Here is a 16,649-nt window from a genome sequence, read left to right as displayed (position 1 = left end):
GGCACTGGGTATCCTGGAACTGGTGGGTACTGGGAAGATGGCTTAGTTGGTAAAATGCTCAGAATACAAACATCAGGACCAGTTGGGTGTGGTGGAAAAACTCCTTTTTAATCCTTTAAACCTGGGAGGCAGATGCGGGTGCATTTTTGGGCTCCAGGGCAGCCAGGACAACACAGAGAAACCTTGTCTTTTTTTTTTTTTTGGGGGGGTTCTTTTTTTCAGAGCTGGGGACCGAACCCAGGGCCTTGCGCTTCCTAGGTAAGCGCTCTACCACTGAGCTAAATCCCCAGCCCCGAGAAACCTTGTCTTAAAAAACAAAAACAAGGGGTTGGGGATTTAGCTCAGTGGTAGAGCGCTTGCCTAGCAAGCTCAAGGCCCTGGGTTTGGTCCTTAGCTCCAAAAACAAAACAAAACAAAAACAAACAAACAAAAACCAAGTATGATGACCAAAGTTTGTTCCCTAGCACCCATCTAAGAAGTTGGACATGGTGGCACATAATATATGTAATCTGAGCTTGGGGGAGACAAGAAGGAAAATGGATCCCAAGGGCTTGTTGGCTAGACAGCTTGACCTCATCAATAGTTCCAACTCTCAGTGAACAAGAGACCCTATATCAAAAAGAACACAACAAGGGGCTAACTTTTAATCCTAGCACTAAGGAGACAGGGGCAGGCAGATCTCTGTAAGTTCAAGGCCAGGCTGGTCTACAGAGTGAGTTCCAAAACAGCCAGGGACCTACACGGACAAAACCTTGTATTCAAAACAGAACAAAACAAAAAATAGGAACTGCCTAGTTCGATTTCACGTAAGGAAGGGTTCAGAGCAATGGCTCACGGTTAAGAGCAGTTGCTGCTCTCCCAGAGGAGCAGTGCTGGGTTCCCTGCACTCACATAGCATCTGTTACTGCAGTTCCAAGGCTGATGCCCTCTTCTGGTTTCCAGTGGCTGCTGCACGCACATGGTACCCACGAACCGAGATGCTTTTCTTGGTTCTCAACTTAACTCCATCCGGAATTGATGAAAACTCAAGTGGCTAAGTACACTGGGAGGGTTTGTTTATTTGTTGAGACACGGTCTCCCTGTGTATCCTTGGCTGTCCCAGAGCTCACTCTGTAGACTAGGCTGGCCTCTGCCTCAGGGATTAGAGTTCTGGAATTAAAGACATGGGCTACCACTGTCTGCTATGAAGATGCTTTTCTTATCTTTTTTTAAAGATTCACTTATTTATTATATATGAGTACTGTCATTGTCTTCAGACGCACCAGAAGAGGGCATGGATCCCATTACAGATGGTTGTGAGCAACCATGTAGTTGCTGGGACTTGAACTCAGGACCTCTGGAATAGCAGTCATTGCTCTTAAGCGCTGAGCCATCTCTCCAGCCCAAGGATGTTTTTCTTATTTAAATTCATTTGAAGTGGGAAGACCTACTTTTTTTCTCTTTTTTTTTCCTTCTTTTCGGAGCTGGGGACCGAACCCAGGGCCTTGTGCTTGCTAGGCAAGCGCTCTACCACTGAGCTAAATCCCCAACCCCGAAGACCTACTTTTAATCCAGATCTTCTGAGATGGGAAGCTCCACCTTTAATCTGGGCCACCCCTGATAAAGGACATGGAAGAAGGAAGCTTGCTTGCTCTCTTCCACCCACTCTCTCGCTCTTCACCGTCAAGTAGGCTTGGAAACTATTTCTTCAAGATCCTGGTGTATACTGAAGACCAGCCTGACTATCCAGCCCTGACGTGGAGCTTACATTGGTAGACAGCCATTGTTGGGGTAGCTGGGACCCAGCCTTTAAGATGCTCTGATAGATCCCATATATGCAACTTTTAAAATAATAAAAAAAATAAATAAATAAAAGACAGGCCTCAAGACCCAGGCGAACAAGGCATCTCAGTAACCCACGGTGTGTTTAGAGAATCTCATCAACACTGTCTTGGATCTGATGACCCAGTAGGTCTCCATTTGCAGAGTACACTGCCCATGAGCAGTGCCCATGGTGTAAAGATTCTTGGGAAGACAGTGAAGAGGATACATAAATAAGACACCCATGGGGTTGGGGATTTAACTCAGCGGTAGAGCGCTTGCCTAGGAAGCGCAAGGCCCTGGGTTTGGTCCCCAGCTCTGAAAAAAAGTACCAAAAAAAAAAAAAAAAAAAGACACCCATACGTCTTTATGACTGACTTCCATATGAGCGAGACATGCGGTCAGAAATAGTTGTTCCTTCCTTGATCCTCCTGCAAAAAGCTTTTAGTTTAGACTCAAGTCCTGTGGCACACACTGGAGTACAGTCTGTCAGGAGTCCTTGGCTTGGAGGTTGTAAAACTCAGCACCACCTGCCAAAACTAAAACAGAGGCCTAATCCATTGAACCCCATAGTCCTGGGAAGGTCTCTAAATGGACCAACCTTGCCTTTCCGCTTCTGTAGTTCCACATCTGCCTAACTGTTCTTTTTAACTGAAGTCTGTCAATCCAGGACATGGATTTTGTGCTAAAAGCTCACCCTGAGAAAGTCTTGGGACTACAAAGGATCCTGAACACCCAGTGTAGTAGCCAGACAGCTAAAAAAGACTTTCTATTGGCTTGAACCCACGTCTGAGGAATCTTCTCTGGTGGATGCCTAACCACAGTCTCAAAGTAGGCCCATTCCTGGATAAAACACAGAGAGCCATGCATGACAGTCATGTGCAAAATCTAATTCCTGATCAGATGTGGACAGACAGGCTTAGAAAGGTACACAGTGGGCTGGAGAGATGGCTCAGCAGTTAAGAGCACTGACTGCTCTTCAGAAGACCTGAGTTCAATTCCCAGCAACTACATGGTGGCTCACAACCATTTGTAATGGGGTCCGATGCCCTCTTCTGGTGTGTCTGAAGACAGTTACAGTGTGCCCATACATAAAATAAATAAATCTTTTTAAAAAAAAAGTCTAAAAGAAAGCCACACAGTATACCTTGGGGATAAATTGGGAACTTGAGTACCAGTGCATTTCAAGTGATTGTCCTGAATTCCTTTTGTATTTTATGTGGGTGGATGTTTTGCCTACAGTTATGTCTTTGCACCATGTTCATGTCTGGTACCAGAAAATGGATTGGATCCCCTAGGGATGGAGTTACAGAAAGTTGTGAACAGCCATATGGGTGCTGGGAATCAAACCCCAGGCTTCTTTGAGAGCAAGTGATATCTTAACTGTTCAGAGATCTTTCCTACTTGGTCCAGAAATTTTTGAGTGGATTCTCTAGGGGAATAGCCATGTGCTCAGGAGATGCCTGTGGACATATTAGCAGAATTTATTAGTTATGAGAGCAAACCACAAAGTATCAACAATTCTGCTGAAGAAGAAAAAGAGGAGGAGGAGGAAAAGGAAGAGGAGGAAGAGGGGAAGAAGGAGGAGAGGAAGAGGAAGAGGAAGAAGAGGAATAAGAACAGGAGGAGGAGGAAGAGAAGGAGGAGAAAGAGAAAGAGGAGGAAGAGGAAGAAAAGGAGGAGGAGGAAGAGAAGGAGGAAGAGGAAGAGTAGAAAGAGGAAGAAAAGGAGGAGGAGGAAGAGGAGGAGAAAGAGGAAGAGGAGAAAGAGGAAGAAAAGGAGGAGGAGGAAGAGGAGGAGGAAGAGGAAGAGGAGGAGGAAGAAGAAGAGGAGGAAGAGGAAGAAAAGGAGGAGGAGGAAGAGGAGGAGAAAGAGGAAGAGGAGAAAGAGGAAGAAAAGGAGGAGGAGGAAGAGGAGGAAGAAGAGGAAGAGGAGGAGGAAGAAGAGGAGGAAGAAGGAGAAGAAGAAGAAGAAGAAGAAGAAGAAGAAGAAGAAGAAGAAGAAGAAGAAGAAGAAGAAGAAGAAGAAGAAGAAATTATTTAATGTCCAGTAGGTGATGGGTCCCACTCCATCACCCACATGGTGAGTAGTTCACAACCATCCATAACTCTAGTTCCAGGGAATCCATGGGCACTGTTGATGCACACGGTGCGCATACATACATATAGGCAAAACATTTATATAGGTAAAATAAATAGATCTTAGAAAAGAAAGTTCAGGAGCTGGAGAGATGGCTCAATGGTCAAGGGCATTTGCTGTTCTTGCAGAAATTTACACCCACAACTGACATGATGTTTACAACCATCCAGAGGCTCACAAAAGATGCACATACAAGACATTCATTCACATAAGATAAAATAAAAATAAATAAGTGACTTAATTTTAATTTAATTAATTAATCGATTAATTTTTTTCTTTTTCTTTCTTTCTTTTTTTTGAGACAGGGTTTCTCTGTGTACCCCTGGCTGTCCTGGAACTCACTCTGTAGACCAGGCTGGCCTGGAACTCAGAGAGAGATCCACCTGCCTCTGCTTCCCAAGTGCTGGGATTAAAGGCATGTGCTGCCATGCCACCACCACCCAGTTTTTTTTTTTAAATAAAAGAAAATTCAAGGTCATTCCCAACTATTTGTTGAGTTTGCAGTTAGCCTGGGCTGTGTGAGACCCTGTCTCCAAAATTAACTAATATTAATTAATTAAAGAAAAAACAATAAAGTCAGAGTTGATGCGGCATTTCTTCTTTGGAGCGCCCTCCTACTCTTGGAAATTCTTTCTTAATTTTTTTTCCTTAATAAACCTATTTTTGTTCTGCTAAAAGAAAAGAAGGAAGAAGGATTGAGCCAGAGCAGGTGACACAGGATTACAAAACAATAAAGTCTCATATGCCTTTCGTAGACCTACCCCCACCCCCGCCACCGCCCCCGTCCCGGCTCCCCCCTTCCCCGCTGTTTCTCCACCTCCCTGTACCCTTCCCCTAACATACTAAACCCAGAGGTTGCTCAAAGCCTCAGCGGTGATCCCCAGAGGGCAAGCCCCTGCTCTCTGTTCTCGCCCAGCCCCTCCCCCACAATTTACTGATCGGACTGACAGATGCAGGTGCGTCAGAGGCAGGAGGTGGGCGTCTAGTATCCAGAGGCTAACTTGTAGTCCTGACAGGGGCTCTTTGTGGGATGCAGGAGTCAGATGTCCCTCAGAATGGGAAATAGCATGCAGGCTGCTATTCCGGGGCTCTGATCAGTCTGTTTATTTATAGCGCTGGGGGGGAGGGCTCCCAACACAGGCAGCGGAGAAGCTGTTCTGCTGCAATGTCACTGTTAACACTGCCATTGCAGACTGCCAGCACCTGCTGTTGCCGCGGAAGATAGAGGTCTCTCAGCTGGGCAGACCCCCAGGGTAGCTGGGCACAGGGTGAGGCTGGGAAGTAGAGAGCCTGATGGGCAGCACCATGGAGCCCCCGGGGGGTGCATACCTGCACTTAGGCGCTGTGACCTCACCAGTGGGTACAGCCCGAATGCTGCAACTGGCCTTTGGCTGTACCACTTTCAGTTTGGTTGCTCACCGAGGTGGTTTTGGGGGCGTGCAGGGCACTTTCTGCATGGCTGCTTGGGGCTTCTGTTTTGCCTTCTCGGTCCTGGTGGTAGCCTGTGAGTTCACAAGGCTCCACAGCTGCCTGCGCCTTTCCTGGGGCAACTTCACAGCAGCCTTCGCCATGTTGGCGACCCTGCTGTGTGCCACAGCCGCTGTCATCTACCCTCTGTACTTCACCCGACTGGAGTGCCCACCTGAGCCTGCCGGATGTATGGTCCGAAACTTCCGCCTGGCAGCCAGCGTCTTCGCAGGACTCCTCTTTCTGGCCTATGCTGCTGAAGTTGCCCTGACTCGGGCCCGGCCAGGTCAGGTAGCCAGCTATATGGCTACAGTGTCCGGGCTGCTTAAGATCGTCCAGGCCTTTGTGGCTTGCATCATCTTTGGAGCACTTGTCCACGAGAGTCGCTACGGGCGCTACGTGGCCACGCAGTGGTGTGTGGCTGTCTACAGCCTGTGCTTCATGGCCACAGTGGCTGTGGTGGTCCTAAGTGTGATGGGACACACAGGGGGCCTGGGGTGCCCGTTTGACCGCCTAGTGGTAGTGTATACCTTCCTGGCTGTGCTCCTATACCTCAGTGCCGCAGTCATTTGGCCAGTCTTCTGTTTCGACCCCAAGTACGGGGAGCCAGGGCGGCCCTCGGACTGCCCCCGAGGCAGCTGCCCCTGGGACAGCCAGTTGGTGGTAGCTATTTTCACCTACGTCAACCTGCTCCTTTACATCGTAGACCTCGCTTACTCCCAGAGGATCCGCTTCGTGCCCACCCTGTAGCCTGGCCAGCGATGGCCCATCTCCTCTCTCTGGCTGAGAGCACCTACAGCTGACCAAGGTGAACTAAGACATAGGGAAGGAAGAGGGAGGTCGGGGGGCTCAGACGATTCTGCTCTCGGATGGAGGGGCAGGAGGTCCTGAGCAAGGAAGAGTGTGGCTAAAGACTCTCAGTCTTCCTGTCTCCCTGTTTCTCAGTCTCCTGGCCTTTGCTGGGCTTGGTGCTAGTCACCATACCAAATGGGGACTTTCTGGAGCAGATACGGTTATAATCCATTTTGCAGATGGGAACATTAAAGCTAAATGGACTTCAGAGGCGGGCCGGTGTCAGCGTCTTGAGATAGCATTTAGCTGGGATAATGTAAATTAGAAATCGGCCAACTTGGGCTGGAGAGATGGCTCAGTGGTTAAGAGCACCCGACTACTCTTCCAGAAGTCCTGAGTTCAAATTCCAGCAACCACATGGTGGCTCACAACCATCTGTAATGGGGATCCGATACCCTCCTCTGGTGTGTCTGAAGAGAGCTACAGTGTACTTATATATAATAAATAAATAAATCTTTAAAAAAAAAGAAAAAGAGGGGCTGGAGAGATGGCTCAGCGGTTAAAAGCACTGACTGCTCTTCCAGAGGTCCTGAGTTCAATTCCCAGCAACCACATGGTGGCTCACAACCATCTGTAATGAGATCTGATGCCCTCTTCTGGTGTGTCTGAAGCTACAGTGTACTCCATACATAAAATAAATAAATATGTCTTTAATACTCTCCCTTAAAAAAAAAAAGAAAAAAAGAAAGGAAATTGGGCAACATCCTGAGGTTGAAATGGGTGAAAAGCAAACCAAGAGCACCAGAGCCAGGTCATTGGAAGGAATGTTGGAGCCAGAGCTTCCTCCTTGACTGAATCCACAGAGAGTCTCTTTGGGGATGGTTGTGATCTCTTGTAGAGAAAGCTGGCAAGTAGGATGGGTCTCACCTGCGTCTAAGCGTATCCCAATGGCCACAGCCATCTGAAACAGAGAAAAGACTTGTGCCTGATGTCAAAGGTCAGCACCAGAATCACTATGAAAAAAAGATGATCTCATGACAGCAATGGAGTATCTGTCCAGACACCCAACACAGACCACAACCAGAAGCTTCCGTGGTGTCTACCACGGGTTCTGACTGGCTTGGTGGAGTGAAGAGCCATCTTGGGGCAGCCACTGGTTCGTGGAACCTGGTCAGTGGGCCTCCATTCAAACATCTAGTTAGCCGGCTGCTCCTGAACACCAGGATGTGCTAGCACGGGTATTCTTCAGTCTCAAGCCAGCTTCTCCTATGCAACGGCCCAGACTGGACTAATCCTAAGGAGCCCTTTGACCCATCAACCAACTGTCCCTCAGCGGAAAATAAAAGGTGGATGTTTGTTTTCACCTGGCCTGCTACCTTCCCTGGCTACCCACACAAGGCTCACTGGAGTCATTTCTCTTCAGGGCCTATGGCAGATTGCACCACTTAAGCTGCCCTCTCACAGAAGGCTGAAACCAAATCATGTGAGGGAGGATTTGTCCTTTGGGTTACTTTGAGTCCTGGAATACATCCAAGGCTGGACCTTGTCAGAACCTTCTGGAAAAGGGACAGGATAGGGAGGCTCAGAAGGCCAAATGCAAAGAAAGAAGGTCAATGTTGACTCATTCTCTCCTTTCCTAGAGGCACCCAAAGCCCCATACTGTGGTCATCAGGGCCCAGACCACAGGCAGAGGGGCTGCTGCACTCTCTTGTCAGCAGAACTGAGAACATTTAGACTTTAGGCTCTGAACCTGGCCTTGTGTGGTACTGTGTGGCCCTTGCTGGCCAGCTGGAGAGGGCACCCTGGGTCAGCCAACAAATTGAGTTAGGACCGGCGTCTTTCACTGGGATGGGCAGGCGTAGGCAGCTCCTGAGTCTGCAGGTTTCCTAGGTGATAGAAGTGTTATGCATCAGAAGATCAGGATGTCAGGGATGATGTCAGCCATGTTCACTCTGCCTAGAGAGGGACCCAATTGCCTCTCTTGACTTATCTGTTAGTATTACACATGTATGATGTAGGTGTGATGGGGACACCAGAGCACATGTGTGCAGGCCAGAAGATCACGCTGTGCACTTGGTTGCTTTCTTCTACCTTACATGGGTTCAGGAGAACCAACTCAGATAGTCACGAAGCCACAACAGCTGCCTTCTCTTTTGTTTCTCCTTTTTTTTTTATTCCACCTTGAGACAGGGTGTAGTCCAAAACGGCCTCCCACTGGACATCCTCTAGTTTCAACTTCCGTAGCAGTGGGATCACAGGTGTGTGATACCTCACCAAGTTTTGACTTTTTGGGGGGGGCATCCCTTTTATTCTTTGACTAGCCAAAACCCTGAAATATAGCGTTTCTCTAAATCCCCAGTGTTCTCACTGTTCAGTGGCTTTCTGCCCCCAGCATCACATCCAACCTAAATTTCAGACGTCCTAAAGAAAGCAGAGGGGGTTGGGGATTTAGCTCAGTGGTAGAGCGCTTGCCTAGCAAACACAAGGCCCTGGGTTCGGTCCCCAGCTCCGAAAAAAAAAAAGAAAAAGAAAAAAAAAGAAAAAGAAAAAGAAAAAAAAGAAGGCAGAGGAGGAGAGGGCTAAGACTCAAGAGGAAAATGGGAGATGTTTTCTGAGCCTCCCTAGAGGACAGAACTGTCTTTCTTTGGTTTTAGGACAGTTGGTTATTCTCACTTGGAGAAAAGCACAGGCCTAAAACAAAGTCTATTTTATGTGTGTAGCTGTTTTGTCTGCACGTATGTATGCTCTTTGCATACGTGGTGACCGAGGAGTTCAGAGGAAGTGTGAGATTCCTTAGAAAGGAATTCTGGGATAGTGTTAGCTGCCATGTGATGCTGGGGACAGAATCCAGGTCCTCTGCAAGAGTAAGGTGCTCAGGGGGTGGGGATTTAGCTCAGTGGTAGAGTTCTTGCCTAGCAAGCACAAGGTCCTGGGTGTGGTCCCCAGCTCCAAAAAAAAAAAAAAAAGGAAAAGGAAAAAAAAAAAAAAGAGTAAGGTGCTCTTGGGCTCTGAGCGTTCTCTCCAATCCTGGAAAGTATCTGAAGTAGAGAGTACAATTTGAGAAACTGAACTTCTAGGTTTCGTGCCTAGGTTTAAGCTGTCAACTTGGCGCACACGTTATCCAGCTCTTCCTTTTAGAGGTTGAGTAAGGAATTGGCCATCCACACAGAGAACACCAAAGTAGGCAGCCTCCTACTTTGGGTGGTGGTCACTGTGGCCAAGAAGGAGGGATGGAGATCCCTTCTCCAAATCTTGCAGGCTGGAAACATCCTAGTGATTTTAAAATTACTTTTCTAAAGCAACTTGTCGTTATCTAAAGAGACAAACAAACCAGAAAAAAAAAAAAATCAAACCACCTCTAAGGGTGTCTGGAGTGGGGTGTGATGGAGGGTGGGGGGATGGGCGCTGGAATCATGTGTACTTTAGCAGAGTCTGGGGTAACTAAGACTGCTCTGGGGGTTGGGGATTTAGCTCAGTGGTAGAGCGCTTGCCTAGGAAGCACAAGGCCCTGGGTTCGGTCCCCAGCTCCGGAAAAAAAAAAAAAAAAGACTGCTCTGAAGCTCCAAGACGAGCAGATGGGCCCTGAACACCTCTAGAGGTTGCAGATGCCCAAAGCACACTATCCCCAAACCCTGTGGTTGGAGAGCTGGGGTATTGTAGGATAGAAGCGGTCCGGGAAGTAATGGGCCTCTGGCTGCAGAAGACGCCTAGCTTTCAAAGAAACACTTGCAATAAAACAACAGATAGAGAATGGGGCTCGTGGCTTTTGTGGGTACTGATCTGTATTCCCAACTACTGCTCACTTCAGGGAGGGAGCAGGGAGGAGCGTCTGTCCCGGTCCTGTGTATGATGCAATGTACAAGGCTCCAGCTGCAGCTCTGGATTGGCTAGCTCTCAAAGGCCGCACAGCTCATTGGCTGAAGTGGAATGGGGGCGAGGCCGGTAGGCACGGGTGCCGCGTGGCGAATGCAGAGGGCTGGACTGTCGTAGGTGTGCGCCAGAGTAGCCACGCTGTGGGTAGCGGGACTTGGGGCTCCAGGGATGGGACCCCTGGAATGAAGGCTTAGGGGATGGGGCTTGTGGGAAATAAGCTGAGGACAGACTGGGGACTTGGATGTTGAGGGTTCTCTGGATTCCCGACCCTCCCCTACAATCGGTAGCTTTCCTTACGGCTCCCTGAGCCTTTTGCAGAGGGCTCAGAACCTTCACCTGCAGACCAGGCAGGCATCCTGGCTCTGGGCGGTGGGTGGTGGTGGTACGTGGTGTCGGTGTACGTGGGACAACTTTCCAGCCAGCCGAGGAGCAACATAGAAATTAGGCAGGCTGGGATGGGGGTTGGGGAGCACCTGGCTGCCAGGAGCGGCCAGACCTGTTACCACCCACCCGACGTCTCGCCTTCCATCCTGTCCGTACAGTTCTCTGCTGCCCTACAGAGCCGGACGTCAGCTGTGAAGGTTGTGGGTCCTGGAACTCCAGACATGAGCGTAGGCTTCATCGGGGCAGGGCAGCTAGCCTTTGCCCTAGCCAAGGGCTTCACAGCTGCAGGTAGTAGATTCCTCTGGTGCTGGGGAGGGTGCTGTCCTGGAGTGTCTGTGTTAGTGGTCTCAGTCCTTTGGGAAATGGCAGCTTCCATATGTTTGGGGTTGCTTCCCTAAAGGAGGTGAAGGGTGTTTCTGCCGTCTCCTTCATCATCGTAGCAGTGTGGGGCAGAGAGGCTAGAACTAGCTTTGAGGGAGGAATTCTGTCCCCTACAGGTGTTCTGGCTGCTCACAAGATAATGGCCAGCTCCCCAGACATGGACCAAGCCACAGTCTCTGCCCTCCGGGTAGGTGCCAGGCGAAAGCAGATAGAAAGCCTGAACCTTTTTAGCGTTAGGGTCTAGTGTTAGGTGTGCAGCACACCTCACCTTGTGAGGGCCAGGTATGCAGCCCCCCACTCCAGTAGGAGAAGCAAACCTGCCAGAGGGAACCTCCAGATGCTGCTCCCCTACCCTGTTGTGAATACAGCTGGTACGAGAGGGTGTTAGTCTGGGGTTACCTATATGGGGGTTATAGAGCCTTCCAGACAGCCAGGCAACCCAGAGATCAGACAGTTGGCTAGGGTGATGGATGATAAGTACAGTTTGTTTGTTATGACTCATGACTCAGCCAGAATTTTCAGGCTAAGGGTGTTGGGGCGGAGGAGGGGGGAGAGGCTCCCAGCTTGAGACCACCACCCACATCTGGAAGGCAGACAGCTGCAGAGACTGCAGCCATGGCAGCCTGAGGTGGGATGGGCCGGGCTGTGGTTTAGAAGTCTGTGATGTCCCTTTTCTACTTCAAAGGGGACACATTCCAGGGCATAGTGCCTTTCCCATTTCACCCAGCAGCCTCTGGGCCCCTCTACTCATGGGGCTCTCAGCCCATGAGGCAAGCTGGGTCTCCTTGCGCTCCTGCAGAAGATAGGGGTGAACCTGACACCCCACAACAAGGAGACGGTGTGCCACAGCGATGTGCTCTTCCTGGCTGTGAAGCCCCACATCATCCCCTTCATCCTGGATGAAATTGGTGCTAACATTGAGGACAGGCACATTGTAGTGTCCTGTGCGGCAGGTGTCACCATCAACTCCATTGAAAAGGTGGGTGTCCCGTCCCACCTTTAGTGCTGCGAAGGGGGTGCAGCATGTGGTCAGGAGCTCTGCTCTTGACGTCCGGCTTCTCTACCCGTGCACCAGGGTGTAGCAGCCCAGCCTACAGCAAGAACTCAGGACATGCTCACTCCCATGCCTGGGATGAGGACAGCCACCATTGGAGCGATAGAGCTGGTTTCTCTTCTCTTCCAGAAACTGACAGCGTTCCAACCTGCTCCCAAAGTCATCCGATGCATGACTAACACCCCGGTCGTGGTACGGGAGGGGGTTACTGTGTACGCCACGGGTACTCACGCTCAGGTGGAAGATGGCAAGCTTGTGGAGCAGCTCATGGGCAGCGTGGGCTTCTGCACAGAGGTGGAAGAAGATCTGATCGATGCCGTCACGGGGCTCAGTGGCAGCGGCCCTGCCTATGTGAGCACTGGAGCGATGGGCGGTCAGGGATGTGGGCAGTTCCCAGGACCTCTGCTGCACCCTGCTCTCGGTCCTAGAGAGGAGGCTGAGGATGCAATCTCCCCACAGGCTTTCACAGCCCTGGATGCTCTGGCTGATGGTGGTGTGAAAATGGGGCTTCCAAGACGTCTGGCAGTCCGCCTTGGGGCCCAGGCCCTCCTGGTCAGTGCTTTGAGATGCTGGTGGGAGCTGTTCCTTGCTAAACCCAAACTGGGGATACTTGAGAGGGGAGTCAGCAGGTGTTTGGGTGGCTGAGGACTATATTCTCTAGTGATGGCTAGGTGCCCTACAGCCATCAGTTCCTCTTTCTTATCATAGGGGGCAGCCAAGATGCTACTAGATTCAGAACAACATCCGGGCCAGCTCAAGGACAATGTCTGCTCTCCTGGTGGGGCCACCATCCATGCCTTGCATGTGCTGGAGAGTGGGGGCTTTCGTTCCCTGCTTATCAATGCTGTGGAAGCCTCCTGTATCCGCACACGGTAGGTTCTACTGTCATTCATTTCTCAGCCACCCAGGCCTGTACGGCAGAGTCCTGGCTTACGAAGGCTTCAGGGCAGGTAATTAACTTAGCAGATACAACTGAACCCTGTCCTGGCCCTCGGCAGGAAACCCAAGGTTTCTGGGTCACAACATGCAAAGTCTCTAGCTCTTTTTCATTGTCCTGTGAGAAGTGTATCTACATGTGTCCATAGACCCCTTCTGGTCCCACAATACAGCCCTCATTCAGTTTCAACATCATAGCCAGAGAGCCAGCTAGAAGGGTGACTGGGCAGTTTATGGGGGCCTGGCCCAGCACCTTCTTCATGGCCTTTCCCAGGTTAAACAAATTAGCTAAGCTGACAGGTTGTTAGCAGCAAGACAGCCTGGTGAATAAAACATGTCCAGGGTCCCTTCGTTGTTGTAAAGCAGACCCAAGGTTGGAAATCACTGTCTTTTCATGTCTATGGAGTAAACCAACAGCCTTTTCTTTATTTAAGATTTATTTATTATATATAAGTAGCAGTCCAGACACACCAGAAAAGGGCATCAGATCTCATTACAGATGGCTGTGAGCCACCATGTGGTTGCTGGGATTTGAACTCAGGACCTCTGGAGCAGCAGTCAGTGCTCTTAACCGCTGAGCCATCTCTCCATCTTACCACCAGCCTTTCTTACCAGTGGCCGCCCACTAAGGACAAATACCTAGAGAGGTCTGAGTGCAAGTCTGTGAAGCTTGGGCATGGGGCCGCCTAGGCCCATAGAGAAAACAGAAGCAGAATCCTGCCACAAGTTGTAGCCAGGGTGACCCTGACCCTGAGTGGTGTGAGAAGTGGCTGTGCAGCTGTACAGGTGGGGTATGGGGGGAGAGTGTGGCTGGCAGAGGGGGTTGTAGGTGCCAGCATTGACTTCCCCCCAAAGCTGCTACTGGAACTGTGGGTTCTGGGAGGTAGAAGAGCTCAGACTCAGTGTCTCCTTGCTTTTCTAGGGAGCTGCAGACCATGGCTGATCAGGAAACCGTCTCCCCTGCTGCCATAAAGAAGACTGTACTGGACAAGGTGAAGCTAGACTCCTCTGCTGGGGTCTCTCTGTCTTCTGGCCATGTTAAGCCGATGTCCTGAAATCTGGTCCCAGCTGACAAGGAATGACTTGTCTGCCAACCTTCCTCCTGTTCCCTACTTCCTTTCCTCCCCCCACCCTTTCCCTCCCCCTCCCCCTCCCCCTCTCCTTCCTTTCCTTTCCTTTTCTTTCCCTCCCCCTTCCCTCCTCTCCCCCTCCCTCTCCCCCTCCCTCCCCTTCTCCTTCCTCTTCCCCTTCCTTTCCCTTCCTTTCCCTTCCTTAAAAGCAGGGTTTTGCAGTGTAGTCCAGGTTAGCTCTGAACTCTTCACCCCCCCACTCTAGTCTCCCAAGTGCTGGGATTATGGTTGAGGGTTAGCATGCATGCCAGGCCTTTTTTCTTCTAAGATAGTGGCTTGATGCTGCCCAGACACGACTCGAACTTACAGGCTCAGGGCATACTCTGATTTCAACTCCTGTAAGTGCACAACACCTGAGTGATTCTGTTCTTCTCTTTCTTCTCTTCTTGCTTGAAGCTTCTGTCCTGGTGCTCTCAGACAACACAGAATATCCCTACAGCAGGCCCTTGCCCACAGCCAGGTCAGCTGGGAAGGGAACATCACTTACAACTAGGGACCTCCATTGATACTCAAGTGCCAGCTGGAAACAGGGTGGGTGCTCAGTCCGCCACCTCTTCAGCTTCCCCTGGAGCTCAGGCCTGTGGGGGTCTTTATCCTCCCTAGTTTTGGGGTCAGCTAGCTGGCTTAGCCACGGTCCCTTCCTGTGATCCACTCACAGGGTTCCTTTCTGTGACAGCCAGCTAGTCCCAGACAATCTGTACCTCCCTCCTTCTAGGGACTTAATGCTTTACCAATAATCCCACTAGGCATTTGGGAAAAGAACTTCTCAGGTAGCCGACGAAACTCCTGCATGTTCCTCGACTCAACAAATGCTGTTACTTCTCTTCCTGTACTTTCAGTTGAATAATTAAAAAAAAAAAAAAATCCCCCAAAGCTCCAATTTACCTACTTGTTACCTACAGAGAGAGGCCTGACTGTACAAGGGACTGTGATACTGGGGGAGGAGCCAGCAACACGGGAACCACAAAGCTGGCTGCAGCCAGGCTGAAGGTCCCCCAGAGAACAGAGGGCTACAGAGCCTCAGTGCCTGTGTCATAGTCGACCTGCCTGAAGGCTGTCACCGTAGGCAGGCCTTGCACACAGAGGTGGTGAGGGGCACCAACCTCTTCAGTACCTATCCCTGTAGCTGCTGGCTGATGTAGTCTGTGCAAGGCCAAGTTCCTGGTGAGGAGGAAACGTTTTGAGGAAAGTGTTGGAATTTTCCAGAGAGACAGACTCAAGGGCCATGATACAGGGAAATCCTGTCTCGGAAAAAAAGAAAGGAGGAAAAAGCATGTGCCACTACCACCCTGACTGTTATTTTTTTTTTTATTTAAAGATTTATTTATTTATTTTATTATATATAAGTACACTTTATGTATCTTCAGACACACCAGAAGAGGGCATCAGATCTCATTACAGATGGTTGTGAACCACAAAATGGTTGCTGGAATTTGAACTCAGGTCACCTGTAAAAGCAGCCAGTGCTCTTAACCACTGAGCCATCTCTCTAACCCCTGTGTGTTAATTTTTGTTGTTGCTTTTGTGGTTGTTTTTGAAACAAGGTTTCTGTGTGCCCCAGCTATTCTGAAATTTGCTCTGTATACCAGGCTGGCTTTGAACTCACAGAGATCCATCTGCCTCTGCCTCCTGAGCACTGGGATTAAAGGTATGCACCACTACCTGGTTTTACATTTCGGTTGTTATTCCCTTTCCCAGTTTCCGGGCCAACATCCCCCTAACCCCTCCCCCTTTCTGTTTTTGTTTTTCTTAGAATTTATTTACTTTTATTCTATATGCATTGGTGTTTTATGTGCATGTATGTGTGAAGGTGTCAGATATTGGGAGTTACAGACAGTTGTGAGCCACCATGTAGGTGCTGGGAATTGAACTCAGGACCTCTGGAAGAGCAGTCAGTGCTCTTAACCACTGAGCCATCTCTCCAGCCCCTTACAACTGCATCTTATGGAGGTATTTTCTCCATCAAGGTTCCTTCTGTTCAGATAGCTCTCGTGTGTGAGTCAAACTGACGTTGCATGACCAGCCAGCACACAAGCTTCAGGGAGTCCGTGATTTAGTTGAATGTGCAGAAGTCTTCCTGTGCACCGGAGAACAGGTCAGAGAAAAGAGGTCTTCCTCTTCGCTGAGGAAGCAGCAGGATCTTACTCCTCGATTCCCAGCTTCCCCTGAGCAGTTCAGAACCAAGGGTGGCTGAGATTGTTACAAGGGTCAGAAGACAGAATCCATCCATGCTAAGAAACGGTGCTAGAGTCATGGGGACCAGGACTTTTGAGTCACTGCCCAAGAGCTGGTGGTACAGATGCCATGTGGCAGATGGGTTCCTGGGAGACTTCTTGAAGTGTCACTCAGCAAAAAGAGCCTTGTTTTGCAAGACCTATGAACCTAGGAAGCCTCTATGTTCTCTGAGATCCAGCTCCTCTCTTCTTCACTGTTCCCGGGGACAAGCATCCCAAGCCTGTCTGGACAGTCAGTAGAGGGCTCTTGAGTAGTTAAGATTTATATGGTGAGGCACATAAATGATCCACACATGCTCCGGGGGCTTGTTTCAGTATGGACTCTACGCTCCTTTAGCACCCCTTCTGTGAATATAAGCACATTAGCCTGCTCTATAGGCACAGGACCTGATCTATCCTAAGGAAGACTCTGGAGCCCGAGTCACCTGGAACGACCCAGGAAGACATCTAACACCAGCT

At 49.8% G+C, this 16,649-nt stretch overlaps 2 protein-coding genes across 10 annotated transcripts; both read left to right on the top strand.

Annotated features, from left to right (window-relative positions):
• Positions 1–5,087: 5,087 nt before the first annotated feature.
• On the top strand, positions 5,088–7,561 carry Myadml2 (myeloid-associated differentiation marker-like 2). 2 transcript variants are annotated; one of them, XM_087572603.1, is made up of 2 exons: positions 5,110–6,214; positions 7,097–7,561. In XM_087572603.1, exon 1 carries the CDS (start codon positions 5,233–5,235, stop codon positions 6,154–6,156), a length of 924 nt encoding a protein of 307 aa, XP_087428729.1. In that variant the 5' UTR covers positions 5,110–5,232; the 3' UTR covers positions 6,157–6,214; positions 7,097–7,561. The 2 variants fall into 2 exon arrangements, with proteins under 2 accessions (NP_001121657.1, XP_087428729.1); NM_001128185.1 differs by lacking the exon at positions 7,097–7,561 and having other exon boundaries at positions 5,088–6,725.
• Positions 5,110–14,829, top strand: Pycr1 (pyrroline-5-carboxylate reductase 1). 8 transcript variants are annotated; one of them, XM_087571032.1, is made up of 11 exons: positions 5,110–5,166; positions 6,113–6,214; positions 10,007–10,140; positions 10,614–10,743; positions 10,953–11,023; positions 11,636–11,815; positions 12,020–12,241; positions 12,350–12,442; positions 12,599–12,762; positions 13,749–13,818; positions 14,353–14,829. In XM_087571032.1, exons 3-11 carry the CDS (start codon positions 10,126–10,128, stop codon positions 14,557–14,559), a joined length of 1,152 nt encoding a protein of 383 aa, XP_087427158.1. In that variant the 5' UTR covers positions 5,110–5,166; positions 6,113–6,214; positions 10,007–10,125; the 3' UTR covers positions 14,560–14,829.
• Positions 14,830–16,649: the final 1,820 nt, after the last annotated feature.

Source organism: Rattus norvegicus, chromosome 10, assembly GCF_021556685.1.
Source record: "Rattus norvegicus strain SHRSP/BbbUtx chromosome 10, alternate assembly SHRSP_T2T, whole genome shotgun sequence".
NCBI lineage: Eukaryota > Metazoa > Chordata > Mammalia > Rodentia > Muridae > Rattus > Rattus norvegicus.
The sequence above is the reverse complement of the archived record's forward strand: the minus strand, read 5'-3'. Positions and strand labels throughout refer to the sequence as shown.

What these genes read in the sequence shown, in the direction of transcription:
- Pycr1 (XM_087571030.1), top strand. Translation starts at nt 10,677, where the DNA reads ATGAGCGTAGGCTTCATCGGGGCAGGGCAGCTAGCCTTTGCCCTAGCC. An exon ending in CCACAGTCTCTGCCCTCCGG is followed by an intron (nt 11,024 to 11,635) that starts GTAGGTGCCAGG and finishes GCGCTCCTGCAG; the next exon opens with AAGATAGGGGTGAACCTGAC. An exon ending in GCCTCCTGTATCCGCACACG is followed by an intron (nt 12,763 to 13,748) that starts GTAGGTTCTACT and finishes TTGCTTTTCTAG; the next exon opens with GGAGCTGCAGACCATGGCTG.
- Myadml2 (XM_087572603.1), top strand. Translation starts at nt 5,233, where the DNA reads ATGGGCAGCACCATGGAGCCCCCGGGGGGTGCATACCTGCACTTAGGC.